A 23133-nucleotide genomic window follows, 5' to 3' on the forward strand; every position below is an offset into this window, starting at 1 on the left:
CCAAGTGATTGCTTCGGCCAAACACTGGCCTCAGCAATCTGTGTGTGTATACCCACTGAGACCAGCGATTGGCTGCAGCAATCACGTGGGTATACGGGCACGTCATGGCTGCAGCTATGTCAATAGAGAGAGGCGGGGAGGACCGAAGCAGTGGCACTGAAACGCCTGCGATCTATGAGGTGAGTAATGGCTCTTTTTTTTAACGCATACCTCCTACCCCTGCTACTTTTTGGAATAGCTTCAGAAATAACACCACTTCATTTACTATTGAATGTGGCGTCACTATCGATGTAGCAGCCATAGAGGCTGTTAGTGGCGCCACTAGGCATGGCGTGCCCCCTCCTGCCGCAGGTCCCCGCTATGGCTGCTACTGCTACTTACACAACTAACAGCAGGATGAGACTACACAGAGCTCTTGTTTGTAGCCTGTAACCATGGAGATACATAGATCTGCATAGGAGCTGTCAGGGACAGTTTTATACAAAGTGTGGCCCTGGGCAAAGTTAAAAGTGGGGCCCCAAATGCTGAATTAGGGCCTGTTCACATCTGCGTCAGGGTCCCATTAATGGCTTTCGTCAGACCTTTCCGTCAGGGGAACCCATGAATGCAAACCAAACGGAAACCATAGCTTTTCGTTTGAATTACCATTGATTTCAATAGTAATGCTTCTGTTGCAAAGTTTCCGTTTGTCTCTGTTCCGTAAGGTTTCCTTTTTTTGACGGTAACAAAATACACAGTCAACTGCGCTATTGAGTCAGTCAAAAAAGCGGAAACCTTACTGAACAGAGACAAACGGAAACCATTTACAACGGAAGCATTACCATTGAAATCAATGGCAATGCAAACGGAAGCTATGCTTTCCGTTTGCCTTTCCATTATTGGGTTCCTGATGAAACCCATTAATGGAAACCAAACGCTGATGTGTATCAATAATGCAGTCAATTCAGAAGACGGTGTGCAGATAACTGCACCACTAATTTCTAGCGTGTCTAGGAGTGTTGCAAGACCCAAAGTATATGTCTCCCCTCGCACACAAAAAACACATAGTGACTGAATAATACCCACTACTGTTATTAAATAATACCTCCACACCATAACCAGTGGCTGAATAATACCCCCATACTGTTACTGAAAACACTGCCACACCATAACCACATAGTGATTGAATAACACCCCCATACTGATATTGAATAAAAGCCATTATACAAAGACCAATATTGCCACCATGTAGTGACCATATAGTGGAAGATTCCAGTTATACATAGGAGCTCTGCAGACGATATAAGTGGTTACAGTACATTTATATCGTTCACTTTCCCTTTTTTTCTCCATCTGGCCCAGACCACTGTGACAACTTATTCCAGCCACGACTCGTCTCCGCAGAATTTGACACACAGACATGTTGGTTTCTCGCTTTTGCAGCATTCACCCCACCTATACCCCATCCTCTAAACAAACTCCACAAACCCTATATTGTATAATTCACAGTGACCCAGATGGTATTAATGATCACTCAGTGCTTGACACAATAAAAGTGCCCCAACAGTAACTTTCCCCCGATTGTCCCCCCCCCCCCCACAGCAGTAATGCCTTCTTTGTGCCCCCCTCTGGATAGCGCTACACACAGCCACCCGAAGATAGTGCCACACACAGCCCACTGTAGATAGCGCCACAGTCCTCCCCCCTTGTATATAGTTCCACACAGCCCCCTAGTAGACAGTGACACAGTCCCCCTTAGTAGAAAGTGCCACACAGCCCCTCTTGTATATAGTGCCACACAGCCGCCCTTGTATATAGTGCCACACAGCCCCCTAGTAGACCGTGCCACACAGCCCCCCTTTGTAGATAGTGCCAGACACACCCCTGTATATGGTGCCACACAGCCCCCCTGTATATAGTGCCACACAGCCCCCTTGTATATAGGGCCACACAGCCCCCCTTGTATATAGTGCCACACAGCCCCTCTTTGTATATAGTGCCACACAGCCCCCCTCCCTTGTATATAGTGCCACACAGCGCCCCTCCCTTGTATATAGTGCCACATAGCGCCCTCCCTTGTATATAGTGCAGGACAGTGCCCCTCCCTTGTATATAGTGCCACACAGTCCCCCCCCCAAAAAAAAATTATACTTACCTTCCCTCATTTCCGCGATGGACTAGGCACTGCACAGCCTCCGGGCAGGTCGCTTGCACAGACCAGCGTGATGCAGTGACGTCATCACGCCGGCCTGCGCAGGGAGTCTTCCTAGCGCCTTATAGGCTGCAGGCCTGACATGGCCTGAAGCCTATAGTATTCATTTGTATCTGCGTCCTGAGGATGCAGATACAAGTGAATGTGGCTGTCGCTACCACCGGAGCTACAGGGCCCCATCATGCCTCGGACCCCATAGCAGCCGCACGCAGGGTGCCCTAAGAGGAGGTCCTGGGCAACTGCCCAAGTTTGTCCCCCCCTAACACCAGCCCTGGGAGGTGTATAGTCATGAAACATGAGGATATTTTGACTGCAAAGTTTCTTAATTGTCTTAATAGGCATTGGAGCAATACAATAAAAAATAAAAACATGCTTGCATGTTAGGTCTTATGCAAATCTGTGTCACTATAGCTTATGTATTTCTTAGGCCCCATGCAAACGAACGTGTTTTTTGCGACTGCAATTCACCCGCAAATCTGCAGGTGAATTGCAGTCCCATCCATTTCTATGCGCCTATGCACACGACCGTGGTCTCCATGGTCCGTGCATTGCCCGGGAGCCTGGACCGCAAAAAGATAGGATAGGTCTTATTACGGATGTATTTTTGAGGTCCAGGCCCATTGAAATGAATTTACACGGCCATGTGCACGGCCCGTGATTTGCGGGCGGCCCGCAGCTGAAAATCTGCCGCCGTCCGAGGCGCAAATCACTGCAGTACACACCACTACGGTCGTGTGCATGATGCCTCAATATAAATGACTCTAAACTTGAGATCTTCTAATATCTAATAATTTTTTTTCTCTTGTACTATTCAGTACTTAGATGTCTTGGGATTCCTGCTCGTGTGATCATTAACTTTGAATCTGCTCATGACACTGATAGGAATCTTGTTGTTGATAACTATTATGATTTAAATGGGAAAAAGGACAATTCAAGGACGAATGATAGTGTATGGTAAGTAGATAATACACAGATAAATCTAGTCCAAGAAGTGCACTGGACTGAGTGCTAAAATTTAGCAACAAGTTTTGATCTTGTGCAAGGGATCATTCTCAGTAAAAGACTTGTTGTGGGCTTAAAGGGAATGTGTCATCAGAAAGGGACATATTAAAATCAGGTTTTTATTTTAAATATATTTATTTACAACATTTTCGTAGCGTTTTTTATTTTTTTATGTGACTATCCGTAAAACAAAAATCTTGTATTATTAAATTTTTTCAGATTCTTTTTGTTTTCTGCAGCTCACTTGTCAGCTTTGCTGTGTAGACTGGGTCAGGGTCAACAGAAGCCAGTGGATTTAATGACAGCTCTATTATACTGCTGGAGGCCTGTCAGTATAGTAACACTATATACTGTCACTCCCTGTTCTCTGTGGGAACAGGATGTACTCCATCATTTTATGAAGACTGAAATAGCAAATTATATTTCCCTGTTTAGTAACTCCCATTCATTGCAGCTGCCATAAGACACACGCAGATTTTCGCCATAATTTACACCACTTTCTGGTGGCCGCACCCCCTCCCTTTAAACTCAGGCTCCTTTTTTAAAATTCTGTGAGCGTCCGAATAAGTCGCAAATCATTGCACAGTTACAGAATGCGCCATAATTTGCAACTTAATACCATAATACTGGCATATAGCTGTTTTTAAATTCTCCTATTTCTTTTTTACAGACCAAAATCCAATTAATTAAACTAACATTAAATACATGAAACATTACCATAAAATGTTAAAGGTGATAAAGAATTCTTTAAAAAAAAACTCTATTGTCTCACGGTGAAAGTAAATGAAAAGTTTATTAAGAAGTAGAAGTAAGAAATAAGAAAAACATGGCCACAGAGATCCTCTCAAGAGTTAGACAGAAGAGCTAAAGATTGTCTTTTAGATTAGCCTTTTGAAGCTCTTTTCTGGCTAACTGCTATCAATGAACCGCGATACAAGTTATTGGCTACATAAGAAATGCGTACTAAAAACACATCATTCTATATGCAAGCCTTATGTTGCCTAGACTATTATGTCTGTCTCCAGTAAACTTGGCAGTCTTATATTAGAACGGCCTTGAAAGCCTGGTAAGGAGGCCAGCAGTCTGATATTCAGAGAATACTGTTTAAGAACAAACCTTAGCTAGCAAGATTATATAGAAAACATTTAAGAGGCAAAGTATAGATATATGTAGCATAAGCAAATAATATTGGCAATTGATTAATAGAACAAGCTACTGTATAATTATTTTTATTTATCTAACATCACTCATTAGCTTTGGATAGTGTTTATCTATGATTAATTTTCTTCAGTATTGACTGTAATGTCGCGTTTTAGTTTAGCTTTACTAGGGCACAACTATAATAAATGACTCCAGCTAAGGTGCACTGCTATGAGATTTTCAAATCCATGAGTGTTTTGGCTGCTGCTATGTCCCTTCAAATGTTTTGCACTGCAGCTCTGCTTGTTCAAAATGGTGGCTGTGGAAATAAAACAACCCACGATTGGTTCTTCATGAAGTCATCGCATCGCATGCTGATTTCCACCACAGCAAGCATAGGATAATTATAAACTAAAAGCAACTAAAGTGAGAAAAAAAATCCCTAAGGCTGGGTTCACACGACCTATTTTCAGGCGTAAACGAGGCGCATTATGCCTCGTATTACGTCTGAAAATAGGGCTACAATACGTCGGCAAACATCTGCCCATTCATCTGAATGGGTTTGCCGACTTACTGTGCAGACAACCTGTCATTTACACGTCGTCGTTTGACAGCTGTCAAACGACGACGCGTAAAAATACAGCCTCGTCAAAAGAAGTGCAGGGCACTTCTTTCAGACTTAATTTGAGCCGTTCTTCATTGAACTCAATGAAAAGCAGCTCAAAATTTACGGCTGTCAGAGAAGCCTCGCAAAATGCGAGGAGGAGCATTTACGACTGAAACGAGGCAGCTGTTTTCTCCTGAAAACAGTCTGTCTTTTCAGACGTAAAAGCAAGCTAGCGTGTGCACATACCCTTAAAGAAGACAACGCCAACATATATCTCTAGTTTTTACATGGGTAAATACTTTCTAAAAGGTTCAATATTTATACAGTTCTCCTATTTACAGATATGCTATATTCAAATGGCAATCAGGGCAACATATTGTAAAAACTGTGAAAAGTTACTGTACTGTAGGTGATAGAACCATTGCCTTGTTTTATATCTTCTCAGGAATTTCCATGCATGGAATGAGGCTTGGTCAGTCAGAAAGGACATTGGATCCTTTTATAATGGATGGCAGATTCTGGATTCTACTCCTCAAGAGCCAAGTGGAGGTATGAACCTTAAATATATATATTAGGTAATGAATAATTGTAATACATGGGTGCGTTGAGTCTGCATAGTGTAAGTTGTTCTATTCTCTGCTCCGGCTCAGGGGGGTTCCTAAAGGGGTTGCCCCCACTTTGATGTCCACATGACCGAATAGGTTTTATGGGAAGGGTTATTCCTGATGGGACAACACCATTAAACCTTCACTATGTGCTCCAGTTGTGTTCCTTCCATTGCTTGCACGAATAACAGATGCAGTCTATTTACCTAATGCTATACTGTATTTTGAGTAAGGTGTATGTAAATGTTCAAAAAATATTTTGGAGTTTACATATCTACATAAAATTGTAACTTTGTAAATACTGTACATTGCTTTACTAATCTTGCATTGTAAAGTCACAGCCTATACTATAAACTAGAGCTTCACTCACAATCCAGCTGGCTTCAGAGCTAAAATCTTCTTGTATTACTTGCTGGCTCAATATCTACCCAAAGCCTATTGATTTGCATTCTGGGAGGTATAGATTTTACACAAGGAACTATACAGAAATATGATGCAGGAAAATCAAACTGTCCCACTGCATTACAGGAGCCAAGTTTAGCTGCTAGGGATGTGTCTGACATCAAGCTTATCAAATATTTTCAATGTTTAGCAGCAGAATTGTAAATACAGCTCTGGAGCATAATACAGGCGGTAACTGAGGATCAGTATGAGATAAGTAATCAATGTATTTACAAAGGCACTCAACTTTTAATATAGATTATAATTGTGCTCAAAGGTGGACATACCCTTTAAGTTGTTGGTATTGGTAAGATACTGCCTTAAGTTGGTTCTGTGTATTAATTTACTAACGTCCTGTTTTATCCACTAGGTGTATTTCGATTGGGGCCCTGCTCTCTAAAAGCTGTAAAAGAAGGAGATGTTGACCTCAATTTTGATACCGCATTTGTGTTTGGTGAAGTGAACGCTGACACAAAACACTGGTTGGTAAATGAAAATGGAAAAGACACGATAATTTATTCTGAATCTCAAAATGTAGGATGGAACACCAGCACCAAGGCTGTTGGTTCTTTCACACGTGCAGATGTCACTAATGACTACAAATACCCTGAAGGTGACTATAACTGACTCTCATTGTTGTACATCATTTGTAGTGGTAATATGTGATAACAAAAAATACAGATGGGCCAGGTACTTCTTTCACATATGGTCCTTTATGAAACACAGCCTCGCAGAGTGGTTGTCAAGAGTTATTGTGCTAATGACACTGCTGACGCATTAGATGACAAATATCCTATGTAGCATGAAGGAAACGATTGCTCTAAACATGTCTGGAAACATAGTGTCATATACCTCAATGCAACCATGGGACTTTTCTGAGTACAATACATAGTAGACACAAATACTTCCTTTTACTTTTAATGAAATGGTAATGATAGAAAACTGATGGAAAATCCCAGACAGCTCGAGTATGGGGAGCATTAGCCCACACATTCATCCATCAAAATATCTCTGTATTGGCACAAGAAATTATCATTATTAATTAGTTGAACTTCTTCATGAAAGCTGTGCCCAGTGGTGTATCTCTTATAGAGGTAGGGCATGGATCGGCTATGGGGTCCAAGGTGGGAGAAGCCCGGCACTGAATTGTTTCTCCTGCTTTCCAACATATGGTCACAGCGGCTACCTGCAGCCATCACTAGAATGAATGTCACTGTATGCAGATTTATACAGCTCCTATTAAATTCATTATTAGCTGTATAAATCCATATGCAGAACTATCTAATTTATTAAGTCAGACAAATAAGGTTCCCCTATACAGTTATGTTATGAAATTAGTCAGGACAGAATTTGGCAACTTAAAAACAGAATGGTGGGCATTGACTTGTAATAAAGGTGTAATGCATTTGGCTGAGCTCTTAGTCGTGTGTTGGGCCCAATTTTAGCTATGGGACCCTGTTATCTCTGTATATGCCCCTGAATGTGTATTGTGTAAGATTTTAGATGCTATTCTTGTGAAGAAAATTAATTTACCAGGTCTTAACACTGGGATGTGATAGATGAAAAAGCTATTAGCAGGGTCAGATTGGCCCACTAGACCAGCAGAGATTCCTCCAGTGGGCCCAGGTTGGGATTCAATAATAGGTCCCTAATACAACAGGACCCCAATGGTCTGGTAGAGGGCAGCCCCATTAGGAGCTGACTTTGGAGCCAATCACTTGCCAGGTTTCAGTCTTAGATAAAGCATTAGCCATGTATGCAATGATAACAACAAAGATTGCAAAGGAGGACATTATTCTTTTACAAATGGTTTTGAAAAATTTGTAGGTTTGGCCAGAGAAGTGGCAAATGAGATTGTAACACTGTTAATGTAAGGTTATGCACTTGGAAAGGAGAAATATATATCACCGTATTTTTTGGACTATAATACGCACCTGACCATAAGATGCACTCAGGTTTTAGACAACAGAAAATAGGAAAAAAATAGGACAATATTTTTTAATATTTTTTTCATCGATTGAGCGGTGTGACGGCTTATTTTTTGCGGGACGAGCTGTAGTTTTATTGGCACTATTTTTTGGTACATACGACTTTTTTGATCACTTTTTTTTTTATTTCATGTTTTAAGCACTAAGGTGACCAAAAAACTATTTTGATGTTTTACATTTTTAAACTCCCCGTGCGAGTTCAATAATGGTATATTGTAATAGATCGGACTTTTACGGACACAGCGATACCAAATGATTATTTTTTACATTGTGCTTGGGGAAAAATGGGAAAAGGTTTTCTTTTGAACTTTTAATATATATTTTTTTTTTACACTCCTGAAAATGTATCTAACATTTTTTTTTTTTTACACATTTTATTAGTTCCCCTAGGGGACTTGAACCAGCAGCCACTTGGTTACATGTGGAGTTACTGAAACAGCGTAACTACGCGGTTTCCGTAACTCCCATAGTAATGAATGGCTGTTACGGAAGCAGCGTAGCATGCGAGCTACGCTGTTTCCGTAACTAATGTTTAGTTCTATGGGAGTTGCGGAAACAGCGTAGCTCAGTGAGTTACGCTGTTTCAGTAACGCCACATGTAATCAAGGTTTTGGGGGCCCCGTTCTAGAGATAGGTGCTGGTCCCAGAGGTGGGACCTGCATCTATCTGACATTTATGATATATTCTGTGGATATGTCATAAATGTCCTTCATATAAAAACCCCTATAAATGCCGCGGTCGCTATTGACCACGGCATTTAACTAGTTAAAGGGGTTTGCCATAAAACACATTTATCCCCTATCCACAAGATAGGGGCTACATGTGAGATCGCTGGGGGTCCGACTGCTGGGACCCCCAGCGATAAGGAGAACAGGGGAGCGAAAGTCACCCAAAGCGCTACATGAGAAGCCTGGACTTCTGGATTCTGTGTCCGGCTTATCTGTTCCGCAGCTCCATAGAGATCAATGCATGCGCAGAAGAATCCCATTGATCTCCATGAAGCTGCAGGACACAGAACGTCGAAGTCACAGCTTCTCATGCAGCGCTCTTGGTAACTTTCTGTCCCCGTTCTCCTTATTGATCACATGTATCCCCTATCCTGTGGATAGGGGATATATGTGTTTTATGGCACAAGCCATTTAAGCTGCCAGGAACAGCGAAATTGCTTTTCCTGGCCGTTATAGCAGCGAGTCAGAAGCTGACACCTGCAGTGTATATTCCAAACATGGAATATTGTGTACAATTTTTGTGTACAAGAAAGACATAGTGAAGCTTCAGTGGGTTCAAAGGCAGGAAACTAAAGTAATAAATGGAATGGGTAGACTGCAGTACCCAGTAAGATTATCCAAATTAGGGTTATTTAGTTTAGAAAAAAAAAACGTATGAGGGATGATCTATTAACTATGTAGAAATAGATCAAAGGTCAATACAGACATCTCTCTCATGATCTATTCATACCCAGGACAGTAACATTACAAGGGGGCATCCTCTACGTCTAGAGGAAAGAAGGTTTCTACACAAACATGAAAGGGAATTTTTTATTTTGTTTAGTCCATATTATTGCAAACTGAGTGCAATTCATAATTTGGAAAGTTTTGCAAACTCATCCCATGTGGAACCGCAACTGTAAAATGATTTTAAAAGATGGAAAAGCACTTTAATTTATTTATATACTGTATTTTTCGTACTATAAGACGCACCTGACTATAAGACGCACATTTTATTACTTTCCCCTAGGGGACTTGAACCAGCGATCATTAGAACGCTGGTACAATACACTGCAATACATGGATGAGTTACGGAAACAGCGTAACTCGCTGAGCTACGCTGTTTCCGTAACTCTCATAGTAGTGAATGGCAGTTACAGAAGCAGCGTAGCATGCTATGCTGTTTCTGTAACTACTATTCCGTTCTATGGGAGTTACGGATACAGCGTAGCTCAGCGACCACGTACGATGTTTTCTTATCTACCGAGTTCTGGAAACAGCATAGCTCGCGGTGCTATGCTGTTAACGTAACTCCCATTAACTTCTATGGGAGTTATGGAAACACCGTAGCTCAGCGAGCACTCGGATGTTTCAGTAACTCCCGACCACCTAACCAGGAAGTACTCGGGAGACAGCGGAGCCGGGTAAGATAGAAAGGGGTTTAGGAGGCCCCGTTCCAGAGATAGGTGCGGGTCCCAGAGGTGTGACACTAATGATCTTCATGGGAAAACCCCTAAAAATGCTGCGGTCGCTATTGACCGCGGCATTTAACTAGTTAAACGGCCAGGACCAGCTCCATCGCTGTTCCTGGTCATTAGAGCAGCATATCAGCTGTAGAAAACAGTTGACACCTGCAGTGTATGGAGTGGGCTCAACGCGTGAGCACGCTCAGCTCCAAACATCATTCTCTCCTCGCTCCATGATGTGCCGGGGTTAAGTAAGAATCGGTCAGGGGGCCCGGCGCTGCCGGGTCCCTTGACTGCATTCTATAAGACGCAGGGACTTTTTAGCAAGATTTATTTTTGCTAAAAACTGTGTCTTATAGTCCGAAAAATACGGTATATTCTATTTATTCTGGATTTTGGACATACTGTATATCTAAAATCCCGAATAAATAGAATAGGATAAAAACACTTTTAAAAATCCTCAGACTTTATATTTATTCTACTCTTCTATAGGCTCTGCAAAGGAAAGAGAAATATTTCAGAAGGCTCAAAACAAATTGCAACCTCCAGCCACTACTGCACGTTTTCGTATGGCATCAGTTCGCGATGTAATTCCAGAATCGCAAGCAGTTAAGCCTGAATTTTCTGGCACTTTTAATCATGGTGAAACACAGGTTGGTGAGGATTTGATCATGAAACTTACTCTCAAAAGCACAGCTGCTAACACTAGGACTGTGAAGGTCAACATGACTGCTACAGCCATAATATATAACAGTACACCAGTCCAGGAGATCCTTACTGAATCACAGTCTGTTACACTGGGAGCAAATGAAGGTGTGTACTTTTCTATATAATGTGGATTCTTATTTCGCAGCTGTATCGAACATGTTGTTCGGAAAATGTATAGGGAATCTCCCTTGTTAAAAAATCTAATCAAGTGTGAGTACATTTTTTTTAATTTTGTTAAGGCCAAGTTTGGGTAGAGAGTGGATAAAGAGGAAAAATTGGGCAAGATGTATTTAAACTAATACAAATGGCCTGTACGAGCATGTAGTAGGACCCTGGAGCTCTTGCATGGAAACATAATTATCCTAATATTTTTCCCGAATTACCTTCATTGAATTACAGTTCATTGCTCCTGCTTCATTGTTTTGGCCAGGGATTCCGCTCCAGGAGGAGCCCCTAACGTCACTGTCCATATATGGGCATGGACGTCAGGTGCTCCCTCTAGCAGCGGAATCCCCGGCTAGAGATTAGGCAACTCTCTGGCCGGGGATTCTGCTCCAGGAGGAGCCCCTGATGTCACTGTTCATATATGGACAGGGACGTCTGGGGCTCCCCCTAGGAGTGGAATACCCAGCCAGAGCATTGGCAATGCTCCGGCTAGGGATTCCGCTCCAGAAGGAGTGAATGGCAGAGCAGGGAGTGGACAGTTTCCTGCTCTGCCATAATATTCAATTGTATCTGCGTCCTGAGGATGCAGATACAATTGAATATGGCAGTTGCCGGGACATATCCAGGACAGTTATTTTCCGGGATTGTCTCTGTAAATTCTGGACAGTCCCGGCAAATTCAGGACTGTTGGCAACTATGCCCGTTCCGCCCCGGCGCCTCGCCCCTTCCTGTCCTTCTAGTTGCGCCCAGGGCACATGCCCCTCCTGCCCCCCAACTATGCCCCCGTTTAGTAACACAATTAGAATATCTTCCGAGGACATTGTCCGACCATGCCCTGCTTAAGATTACCATTGGTTTTGATAATCATGCTCTGACTGGACCATGAATGTGGAAGTTAAATCCCTTCTGGAACAGGTTAGTCGACACACAGGGCTATATTGCTAAATGTATTTTAGAATATTTTGATATTAATCAAGGCTCTTCCTCGATTCCTTATGTCTGGGATGCTAGGAAAGCATATTTTTGTGGGTTGTTCATACAGGCAATTAACAGGACTAAGACCACCTCTAAAGTCCTTAACAGGGCATTACACGAGAAGCTTCAAAGGTCAGAAGCGGCCTTTATATCAGACCTAAGTATAAATCACCAAACTAGATTGAAAGCTGCACAAGTTGTACAGAAACCGCACCTTTTAGAAGTTGTTGGTAAAAATAAACAGTTTCCCATGCATAGAAATTTTGAGGAAGGGGAGAAAGCTGGCCAAAGGCTAGCAACGAAAGCGAAAGCACGACAGGGTATCTCTCATATAGGGAAATTGAAAACAGCGAACGGTAACCTAGTAACAGAAACATCTGACATATTGAATGTCGTGGAGGATTTTCATTCTGACCTATATACCTCCAAGGTGCACCCCTCGGAGGATAATATACACCTGTTCCTGGCTGGGGCACAGCTATCTTAGCTGTCTACTGAGGCTAAAGAGCTTTTAGATGCTTCGCTTAAATTGGAAAAGGCAGTCAAGTTGATGTCTAATGATAAAGCTCTAGGGACAGACGGCCTTTCAGTAGAAATGTATAAAACGTACACTGCTAAACTGCACCAAAACTGTTTGTGAGATCCTGGCCTAATGTACACACATTAGAATGGGACATGCTATAAATTTAATACGTGTGTTATAAAAAATGTTTGATAGAATGTCTATTGTTTTAAGTTCTTGTTTTTTCTTTTATCAGAGAAAAGTATCTCATTTAACATAACATACCCTCAGTATGAAAATGCAATAACTCCAGACAATATGATCGAAATTGTGGCCGTGTGTGAAGATGAAATGGGAGGAAAATTACTGATAGACAAAGTGGCTACGCTGAAGAACCCACCACTGCTGTTCAGGGTGAGATGACAATCAGATATACTATCAGACATATGTTACATGTACAATATATGTCCTCATTTACGAGTGTATTGTACTCATGTTTAAATGTCTGTATTCCAATTGTAAACCCCGGACCCCCTGCAGGTCTACTGAACCAATTTTACAAAATCAAGAAGATCTACAGTATGGTGCTGTAAGCTTGGTGTAGTAGAACCGCGGAGGGTCCAAGTATTTAATCCGGAATGCAGACACAAACATGGGAGGTCAGGATTAATCTATTCATCATGGTAATAATGCAAATTCTAATGCACTTCCAAAGAAAAATTTTAGTATCAAGATATCGATGAGGTAGATTCTGCACCCCCCATTACCCCAATAAAGATGTTCATTTTCTGTGCAGTAAACATTCCTTCCTTACCACCCTTCGTGATAATTCTGCAAGCCGACATTGTCCACTTTACCTTAGGATGTATATTTATATATATATATATATATACATATATACATGTGTGTGTGTTAGTGTATATATATATATATATGTATATATATATACATATATATATTATATATAATATATAGTAATAACCCGGTTCCTGCGATACCCAGGAAAAAAAATAATTGGACAGTGCAAAATCACCTATAGCACCCCATTTTCCCAAGACTTTGGTTAGGGTCGAGACTCGAGGTACTCCAGAGCTTAGACATCTCTTGCTATTCTAGTGATGAATTCTCTGGATAACGTTTAGCAGTTGGGCTATTAGACCAAATGAGCGTAATAGGTTGTTATTGGCAACAACACGTTAAAGTCATTATTATATACCAGGAAAGGTATACAGGAGACAAAATAGAAGTAAGGTCAGGCAGTCCAAAAGTCGGTAATGAAAATCAGATACAGATGAGGTACCATCAAACAAATGTAAATGTAGTCAGATAGCCAAGGGTCGGTCACAGAGATGTAGAGTACAGTAGAAGCGTGTTATCAAAGGAAATATTTCACCTGCATAGACCGTGTGCCAATATGATACTAAATGCAGGGTACATTACAGGGAACATAAAAAAGGGATTCACTATAAACACTAAATGCATTGTTCATAAAGTGGACCCATTCTACACTAGCAGAAGTTACACAGCCTGATGTATGTGCAGGCAAACTAGGATATAGTTACTTATTTAGGGATGGACATAGACAGTAGAAGGCCCCGTCGCAAAGGTTTGTGAACCCCTTAAGTCCAACAACTGATTTCTCCCTCAAGAGCCTCTTTGTTCCAGGCATTGAGGACATCGTAGTGTTAGGACTTCCACAGTTCCATACAGGGGCGTAGCTAAAGGCTCATGGGCCCGGGTTAAAAATTCAGCTTGGGCCCCCCTACCACTTCCCAACACCACCATCACCAGACCCCTGCGCGCGCCTATACCCAGCCGCCTTGCCCAACAGCCCCCATAGTATAATTCCCCCACACAGTATAATGCTCCCATAGCTGCCCCCATACAGTATAATGCCCCCATAACTGCCCCATACAGTATAATGCCCCCACATAACTGCCCCATACCGTATAATGCTCCCCATATCATCCCCCACAGTATAATGCCCCACATAGCTGCCCCATACAGTATAATGCCCCTCCATATCAGCTCCCCATACAGTATAATGCCACCCATATGAGCTCCCTATACAGTATAATTCCCCCCATATGAACTCCCCATACAGTATAATGCCTCCCATATCAGCTCCCAAAACAGTATAATGCATCCCAATATCAACTCCCCATACAGTATAATACCCCCCATACAGTATAATGCCCCCCATATCAGCCCCACATGCAGAATAATGCCTCCCATATCAGCTCCCAAAACAGTATAATGCATCCCGATATCAACTCCCCATACAGTATAATGCCCCCAAATCAGCCCCCATACAGTATAATGCCTCCCATATCAGCTCCCAAAACAGTATAATGCATCCCAATATCAACTCCCCATACAGTATAATGCCCCCCATACAGTATAATGCCCCCCATATCAGCCCCACATGCAGAATAATGCCCCCCATCTTATCAGCCCCCATGCCATATCAGCCCCTCATACAGTATAATACCCCCCACCATATCAGTCTCCCATTCAGTATAATGCCCACCCACCATATCAGCCCCCATTCAGTAAAATGCCCCCATATGTGCATAATAGAAAAACATAATTACCTATCCACGTTCCCATGCCGGGTGGATGATCCTCCTCCTCCTCCGGTCTCTGCTATGAGTGACTTGGCGCAGAGAAGCGTGATGATGTTGCTACATCGCGCCTGCCTGCATCGAGCCGCTCAGGGCACAGTGGATGCTGGAGCAAGGTTCCGTCAGCTTCTTGCTCTAGCACTGAATGGAACCAGGACCTCGGTGAGTGACTTGCGACCCCTTGGAGTCACTCACCGAGTGTTTATTTGTAATGAATTGTGTTGTGTTGTAATGTATTGTGTTGTATTGTGCAGTTTGCAGGGGAGAGAGGAGGGGGGGCTGTCATTTAACGGGCCCCCCCCCCTCCCCACTGCAAACACAGACAGCGCAATACAACACAATACATTACAACACAACACATTTCATTACAATACAGACTCTGCTGCTCACCTGGAGTCCTCTGCATTGTCTCTTCCCCGCTGGCTGGAACGCCGCTCACGTGACGTCACGGTCACATGATACACTAAGTGTACCATGTGACCGTAACCAGGAAGTGCCGGTTTCACGGCACAGAAAATGTATTTAATCAGCATGCTGTATTGCAACATGTGACCTCTGCGACCACTATAGCTACGCCACTGGTTCCATATGTTACATTATATCCTAGCAATATGCTATAACCTACTGTTGTGCGTAAACCGACTGGCTGTAGTCATGCTAGATACAAATTTATGCAGCTCCCATTGATTTAAAAAATAAATGTATAAATCCCTATTGAGTGAGCTTCCACAATATTTTAAATTATGTGATTAAATAAAATTAAGTTAAAGCTGTTGCTGTTTCTCGTTTAGTGTCGTCCTATGACAGTCTTATTGAGTCCTTTTTACAGTCTATGAACAGCTTCTAAATAACTGGTTAATAATATAATATTCATATGTTATTTTTTATTTCTAGCTCAATGACCAAGCCAGACTGAATACTCCATCAACTGTGGACATGATATTTTCTAATCCCATTCAAGGCAATGTTGATGACAGCGTTCTCAGAGTTGAGGGAAGTGGCCTCATGAAAGAGCCAGTCATTGTTAAGTAAGTGTGTGGTCTACATGGTTTGGTTTATTTTATCAAAATTTGCATAAAAGTTGCAAATCTATTATATTAATAGTAGTAATAATAATAGTAATATTATTATTATTATTATTATTATTATTATTATTAATAATAATAATAATAATAATAACAAAACAACAGTGTACTAGCATTTATATTGTATTTGGTTATGATCCACAGAACCCAACACTAAATCATCATTTTCCTTACATTAATGCTGCAGGGAATGTAAATTGTGTCACTCGGTGCTCATCGGTGTAATGCGTGAATGGACAAGATCCATCAGATCAGAGCTATTCTATTAACCAGGGCATATGAAAATGGGTTGCCCAATCTAGATAATCTTTTTAATACAGTCTTTTCGGGAAAATCATTCCATGAGATGATATGAAAGGCTGCAGAGAGTCTTAAACAGGCTACCGTTTACAGTAGTGGTAGCCAAAAAGTCAGCCATAATGTACTGCTAGAAATCAGGGCAGGGACCAATAGATCTTGATGTTGGGCCACAAAGCTGTTCTTTTGACTTAAACACAGGAAAACTGCCTCCTCATAGGTTCATGTTTCAGCGTGCCACCATCTTTTTCTAGTGACATGTTATAACACCATAATCAAAGGGGTAACTTGAAGCTCCTTGGGCCCCCAACAATCACGTCATTTAAAGTACTGGTCTCCTTATATGTGGCAAAGGGACCTTTTTGGCCTTCTCGAAGCCTCCAGGTCTTTTGTGCATTTGCACCCTCTGTACCCTGTATAGTCATAGTCATAGCACATAATGAAAAAGTTTGGCTACTCCTGCTTTACAGTAGAGTCTCATTGTACCTGGATTCCCTTGAACTGGGCATCTGTGAAGGGCTAAATGACAGAGAGATATATATTAAAACTAGAAAACCCCTTTAAATATTTATATGTCAACCATGTGACCAATTTCTCACATGACAATCTTTATGGCTGATATCATCATAAACATTTACAACCATGCATAGGTAAAGATCACCAGATACAGTAGAAAGGGAACTGTTAAAAAATACCATAGACTTCAGGTTGGAACCGACTACCAGGTAGAACAATCCAACATGTGAAATGAAATGTCTGTGGTTTTATGGCATTTGCATGGCTGAATGTGACCTATTAAATGGGTTATCTCATCAACATTATGGCATATGGACATCTTAGAGGGGGTAAGAACAGTTCTGTAAGATTGGCCACCATGTAATACTACATTCCTCCTGTAGTGACCGCTGCAGGAGAAATGTCTCACTGGCCGTGGCCTTCCCCGGCATAATCAGCAGTTTGCAGGTGGTGCTGGAAACCATGCACCCAGCCATTACCTGATCACCAGGGCAGCTGCCATCTCAAAGATGTTGTCTCTTATGGCCGACATAGTCAGGATCAATCCTTTGGCCAACAATCATGTCTATTGCCAGATGAAAACAGCCCTCATTATGTAAAATGTAATTCAGTACAAAATTGAAAAGAACCCACATGTTGCAAAGTGTCATTCAGTCATTGATAATTTCCGTACTTTCTCTTTTACAGGGTACCAGTTCTCAAGCAAAATCAAAGAGTCACCATTAAATTTGAAATCACACCCTACAGAGTCGGAGAGAAGAGTCTCATGGCGGACTACTCCTCTAAGAAGTTCCCAAATGTAAAGGCATTCCAGTCTGTTGCTGTTTCTCCATGCTAAAAGAGTCATGTTCCTATAAGAGATGATTAAATGAAATATAAATTGACTGTTTATAGTAACAATTCTCCATACAGTCTCATATTGTTTATATGTAAATAAATAAAGCAAGTGGACTGTATTATGTACTTTTTTTTTTTTATATATTAAAACATAAGGGTTATATTTGTTAGTATACAGGTGTAGTAGGGCTAAATTTGGCATTCAACTCTTCAGGGATGTTTAGTTTGTGTCTTGTGATATTTATCGTTTAAAGGGCGTGTCTAGTGTGGACATTGGTCACTCTACGGGCATGTTGACCTGATGGAGGAAAGTTCCCCCTTTATTAGCTAAAGCTACAAATCATGTCAAAAGTATCTACCTGACTAATAACATCCGTGAACACCTGTTGAGTTGAATGGATGCCATCCAATGCTATCCGTTTTATTACAGAAAATTTAAAGGGATTGACAAAATACAATCTTTTTGCAGTAGTTTATCCAAGACCATAACTAATCCACTGAGAGATTTTTTTCTGGCGCAAATACATTAAAAGTATGGTGTTAATGGAGGTTGACGTACAAAGGGACAACCCAGTTCTGACACATCTGATTAAGAAAGCTCTGCTACATCTGCACTTATCATAATTACATTGCTTAAAGGGAATGTGTCGTTAGTAATAATTTTTATTTTTTTCAGTTAAACAATTAGTATTTGAGTGATTACACATTGATTTAATTTTTTTTAATTTTTTCACAAGTCAGGGAATATTATAAATTAGATTCTAATTTATAACATGTCCATGTGCTGGCCACTAGAGGGAGAAGTTCCCAAAATTGCAGCATGGTCACTGTGGTAAAGCAACCTCATTGATTTATGCTGCAAATTTGGGGTGGACACACTCTCCTCTAGTGTCCTCACACAATTCCCCCTCCCATCTTCTGGCTAGTGCCAGGAGAAGGAAGGTTTTGAATGTCTTCAAACCTCTTACACTGTGTGCCGCCATTTTCTGAGCGACTGGGCTCAGCAGATAGTATAACACAAACATACACGAACATAATACACACATCACATCCACGAACATAAATTACCTGCTCTTGCCGCCGCAGCCGCCTCCGCTGGTCTATGCTCCTCTTCCTTGCGCCTTCGCTTCGTTGAACATATAGCCGGAAGCCGTGGCCGGAAGTAGTAATCTTACTGCCCGGCAGCGGCTTCCGGTCCACATGGAAATCGCACCGGATTTCACTCTACGAACGAGCTTCGTTTTTTTCTGTGTGGCAGCGGCGCATGCTCCGTTCCCACACAGACGGCGTACGGTTCTGAGAATGGAACGGCTCCCGTTCGCATTCTCTATGGGGTTATATGTGCCATATTCCATCTCTGTATGTGTCGTTAATCGGATGAAAAAGAAATGTCAGCCCCCATAGAGAAGTAAAAGTAAAAATACATTAAAAAGTAAAAAATGAGAACACAATTAAATAAAAATTTTGTTAATATTATATTAAAAGCAATATAATAAAAAAAATATAAAAAAAATCATGACACCTTCCCTTTAAGGGATTCGGAAGCACGCCAATAACGCAGATAAATGTTGTACAGATAAGTAATTTTACACCCATCGAATCCTATGAATCCATACTTCTTGGAAGTTTAAAATAAAATACAATGACATAGAAGAAATATTTTATTGAAATAAAAAACCCACACAACCCTCGTTAACCATTTTATTGAAAATAAAAAAAGCTGTCATCGAATTAGTCCTCGAATCCGAACTAGTCCAACAACCGAACCTGTAAAAAAACACAAACACAAAAAAAAACCACATTAGTAAAACAGGTGGTAGGCTTAGATACAGGGCCCATGTGTGATCCTGTCTGATGGACAATGTATCTAAGCCTACCACAGGTTAGTCTTAGATACAGGGCCCCAGCAGACAGTAATCTTATACAGTATAAGATTACTGTCTGCTGGGGCCCTGTATCTAAGCCTACAATGTGGTAGGCTTAGATACAGGCCCATCTGACAGTATCATACATAGCCATATATCTAAGCCTGCTATGTTGTAGGCTTAGATATAGTGCCCATGTGTGATAATGTCTGTTGGACCCTGTATCGAAGCCTACCACATGTTAGCTTAGATACAGGGCCCCAGCAGACAGTAATCTTATACTGTATAAGATTACTGTCTGCTGGGCCCTGTATCTAAGGCTAACATGTGGTAGGCTGAGATACAGGGCCCATCAGACAGTATCATACATGGTCATGTATCTAAGCCCACCATGTGGTAGGCTTAGAAACAGGGTCAATGTGTGATACTGTCTGTTAGACCCTTTATCTAAGCCTACCTCAAGGCAGGCTTAGATACAGGTCCTCAGCGGACAGTAATGTTACACTTACCCTCTTCTTCGGCTCCGAGTGCAGCGGACGTCCCGACACCTTCCAGCATCATGACGTCATGTGTGGCGAACAACGTCGTGACGTCATGACTTGAAAAGACGTCAGGACTTACGCTGCGCTCGGGAAAGAGGCTAAGTATAGTGTTATTACTATAGCAACAGGGGCCCGTGTATTTTATGACATAGGTCCCAGTTACTATAGTAAATTTTTATACACGCGGTGCGTTGGGCCGTGGCCCGGTCGCAATTGCAACCGCTGCGACCCCTGTAGGTGGAAATCTGGAAGATCTTACCATAAAGCTTCCATAATGTCTCCAGTCTTTTTTTGATGTTTGATGCAATTTTACACTTTCTTGTATGTTGTTCCTATGTGACTGGCCACACATAACTGCATGAAAGTTTGTCACACTGAAATCTTGTATGACTTTGACAGCCATCCAGATAATATTAACATATACATTAAATATTTGAATGATTATTTAATTAAAGTAATGCTTCAAAACATTGTGAATAAAACATGTGCTCATGTTATTGCAGGTTATTGCATGTTTTATCTTGTGTTATAGGTAGTGGGGAGCTATTAGTAGAAATGCAGTAAAAAAAAAAAAAAATAATATAGGAGGGAGGTCAGATTAAACTCAAACGTCATAGAAGTAAAAATTTCCAAGGCACCAGATACCATCTAGTATAGAGCTTTTATTTTTGCCAGGCATAAAAACAGTATACAATTGCATGATATAAGCACATATACCTGTATATACGCTGAACAACTTAGGCCTGATTCACACAAACGTGTTTAACGTCCGTGGGACGGCCATTGAAACAGCGGCCGTCCCACGGACCTATGTAATTCAATGTGGCCGTTCACACAGCAGTTGTTTCAACGGACCGTGTGAAGGGTCCATGGGAAAATAGGACATGTCCGTTCTTTTTACCCATCACGCATCCCTCCATAGACTCTCAACTATGGGGGATGCAATACATTGCATCCCGCAGTGCTGAGCACGGATGCACCTCGAACGTGAAAAACTGCTGGTAACATGACACTGCTTCCTTCTCTTCAAAACACCACACACATGTTATGGTATAAATATATGTATAATGTATCTGGGGCCCCAAGGAGTGAAATGTTATAGAGGAGAACATGTGTTACAATAGAATGGGTATTTTAGAAAGGTTAAGAGAGGAAATAGTTTGCAGCTGCTTCTGCCGTCTCTTGAAATTGCGAACAGATGGTGGTCAATCACTTGACCAACCCCCCTAAGCATAAAAGGAAACCTAAGGGAATACCTTGTGTTCCACCAATGGGTTTTATGGGAAAGAAGGATGTAAGGATTGAATATACAGATGACTCATATGTTATGGAATGTTCTTTGTTCTGATGCTATAAAAGCGACCACTACGGTTAAATAAAGTCAGAAGGATTTTTACTTTGAGAAACGTCTCAGTGTATCTGTTGCTTCTCCGAGCTCGCCCCCCCCCCCCACCTGATTTGAACCTGCATGGAGATCAAGGCGTAACGTGACTCAAATTGCGATCACAGAAATTGGCGCCCGAACCAGGGACTTGACCAGAAGGACGGCACCCCACCTAGGGGATCTCCCGGGACTAGAGTGGCGACTCTCCAGACTAAGGAACGGGCAGACCACTGCTGCAGCAAGGTAAGAAGACTTAATTCTTACAAACTCTGCTCTGCACCTTCCTGTCTGGTAGGTCACCTTCCCGGTAGTACTCCTGAGGGATAGAGGGGCCACATGAGGGTATTTTTAGTGTAAAAATCTGGTCAAGTCTATATGTAATCCTACCCTCAGGATAAAGTGCCTGATCTCCATGGCAGTATTTGTATGAATGTTGTAGAAACCCAGTTTTGTGTCACAAATGCATTTTAGAATAAGGAAATTGTTTTTGGAAAAAACTTCCGATAATCCGGCATATTACCATTAACATGTGTACATGCTATAGGTGACTACTGGGATTATGATAGGCTAAATTTTAGGCCGGAAATCGAAAATTTTGTGCAATCTGATAATCCGGCAAAATACCGAAAATGTGTGTACAGCATTGAGGTACTTGCAGAGATTATCATGCACTGATTTTCAGCTCAAAATTCCAGAATTTTGTGCAATCTGATAATCCGGCATGTCAAAAGAACAGCTTGATTTTACGTTTGCCTTGTTATTTGGATTAGGAATATTTGTCATGGTGCGGAGGGCACGTACTCGAGTGGTGTCTCAGACGAGGAAAGTAAGCTAGTTATAAAAGGACTGTGAAAGGGAAAGATTCTCTGGCCAGAGTAGAAGAGTAAGTACGGAAACTAGAACTGTCTAAAATAGATGAGAAAGAAATTCATCTGTCAGTAGCTAAAATCTGTAACAAAATAAGAAGTATCAAGTGGATAAGTAACTGTCGAAAATAGGCAAGAAAGAAATTTGCCTATCAGGAAAATTACCCCTTGAATTACTTAGGGTGTGCCAAAAAAGGCCACCACTTACAGTCACAAGATGAGGAACTTGGTGTTCCTATTAAGAAGTTTCGAGGGGATAAGTAACTGTCTAAAATAGGTGAGAAAGAAATTCACCTATCAGGAAAATTACCCCCTACGTAACTTAGGGTCTGCCCATAGGCGACCACTTATAACTAGTGAACAATGGGGAACTTGGTGTTCCTATTACGAGATGAGCACCCACAAGGACTGACAGCCAAACAGGCAGTAGCAGAAAGAGAAGGTAAAAAGGCAACGCAAGGAACGAATCAGTTAATGAAGGCATGTGGAATGGGAAAAGCGGGAAGATTAGATCGGGAAAAATATAGATGATATAATGAGCAGATCCTTTGTGGGATTATTGTTTAGTTGGTTGTAATTTGGCTCAGTTGGATAGTGTACAGAGTGTACGTAGGAGATAC

At 41.5% G+C, this 23133-nt stretch overlaps 1 protein-coding gene across 1 annotated transcript in view; it reads left to right on the top strand.

Annotated features, from left to right (window-relative positions):
* The window catches only part of LOC142665526 (protein-glutamine gamma-glutamyltransferase E-like), a 47361-nt gene extending 29504 nt beyond the window's left edge, over positions 1-17857 (top strand). Inside the window, exons 8-14 of the mRNA XM_075845235.1 lie at positions 3007-3145; positions 5386-5489; positions 6357-6599; positions 10640-10960; positions 12754-12911; positions 16016-16149; positions 17707-17857. Of these exons, the coding sequence (XP_075701350.1) occupies positions 3007-3145; positions 5386-5489; positions 6357-6599; positions 10640-10960; positions 12754-12911; positions 16016-16149; positions 17707-17857 (1250 nt within the window). The remainder of the gene's footprint in view (positions 1-3006; positions 3146-5385; positions 5490-6356; positions 6600-10639; positions 10961-12753; positions 12912-16015; positions 16150-17706) is intronic.
* The last annotated feature ends 5276 nt before the right edge of the window (positions 17858-23133 follow it).

This window comes from Rhinoderma darwinii, chromosome 13 (assembly GCF_050947455.1).
Source record: "Rhinoderma darwinii isolate aRhiDar2 chromosome 13, aRhiDar2.hap1, whole genome shotgun sequence".
Taxonomy (NCBI): Eukaryota; Metazoa; Chordata; class Amphibia; order Anura; family Rhinodermatidae; genus Rhinoderma; species Rhinoderma darwinii.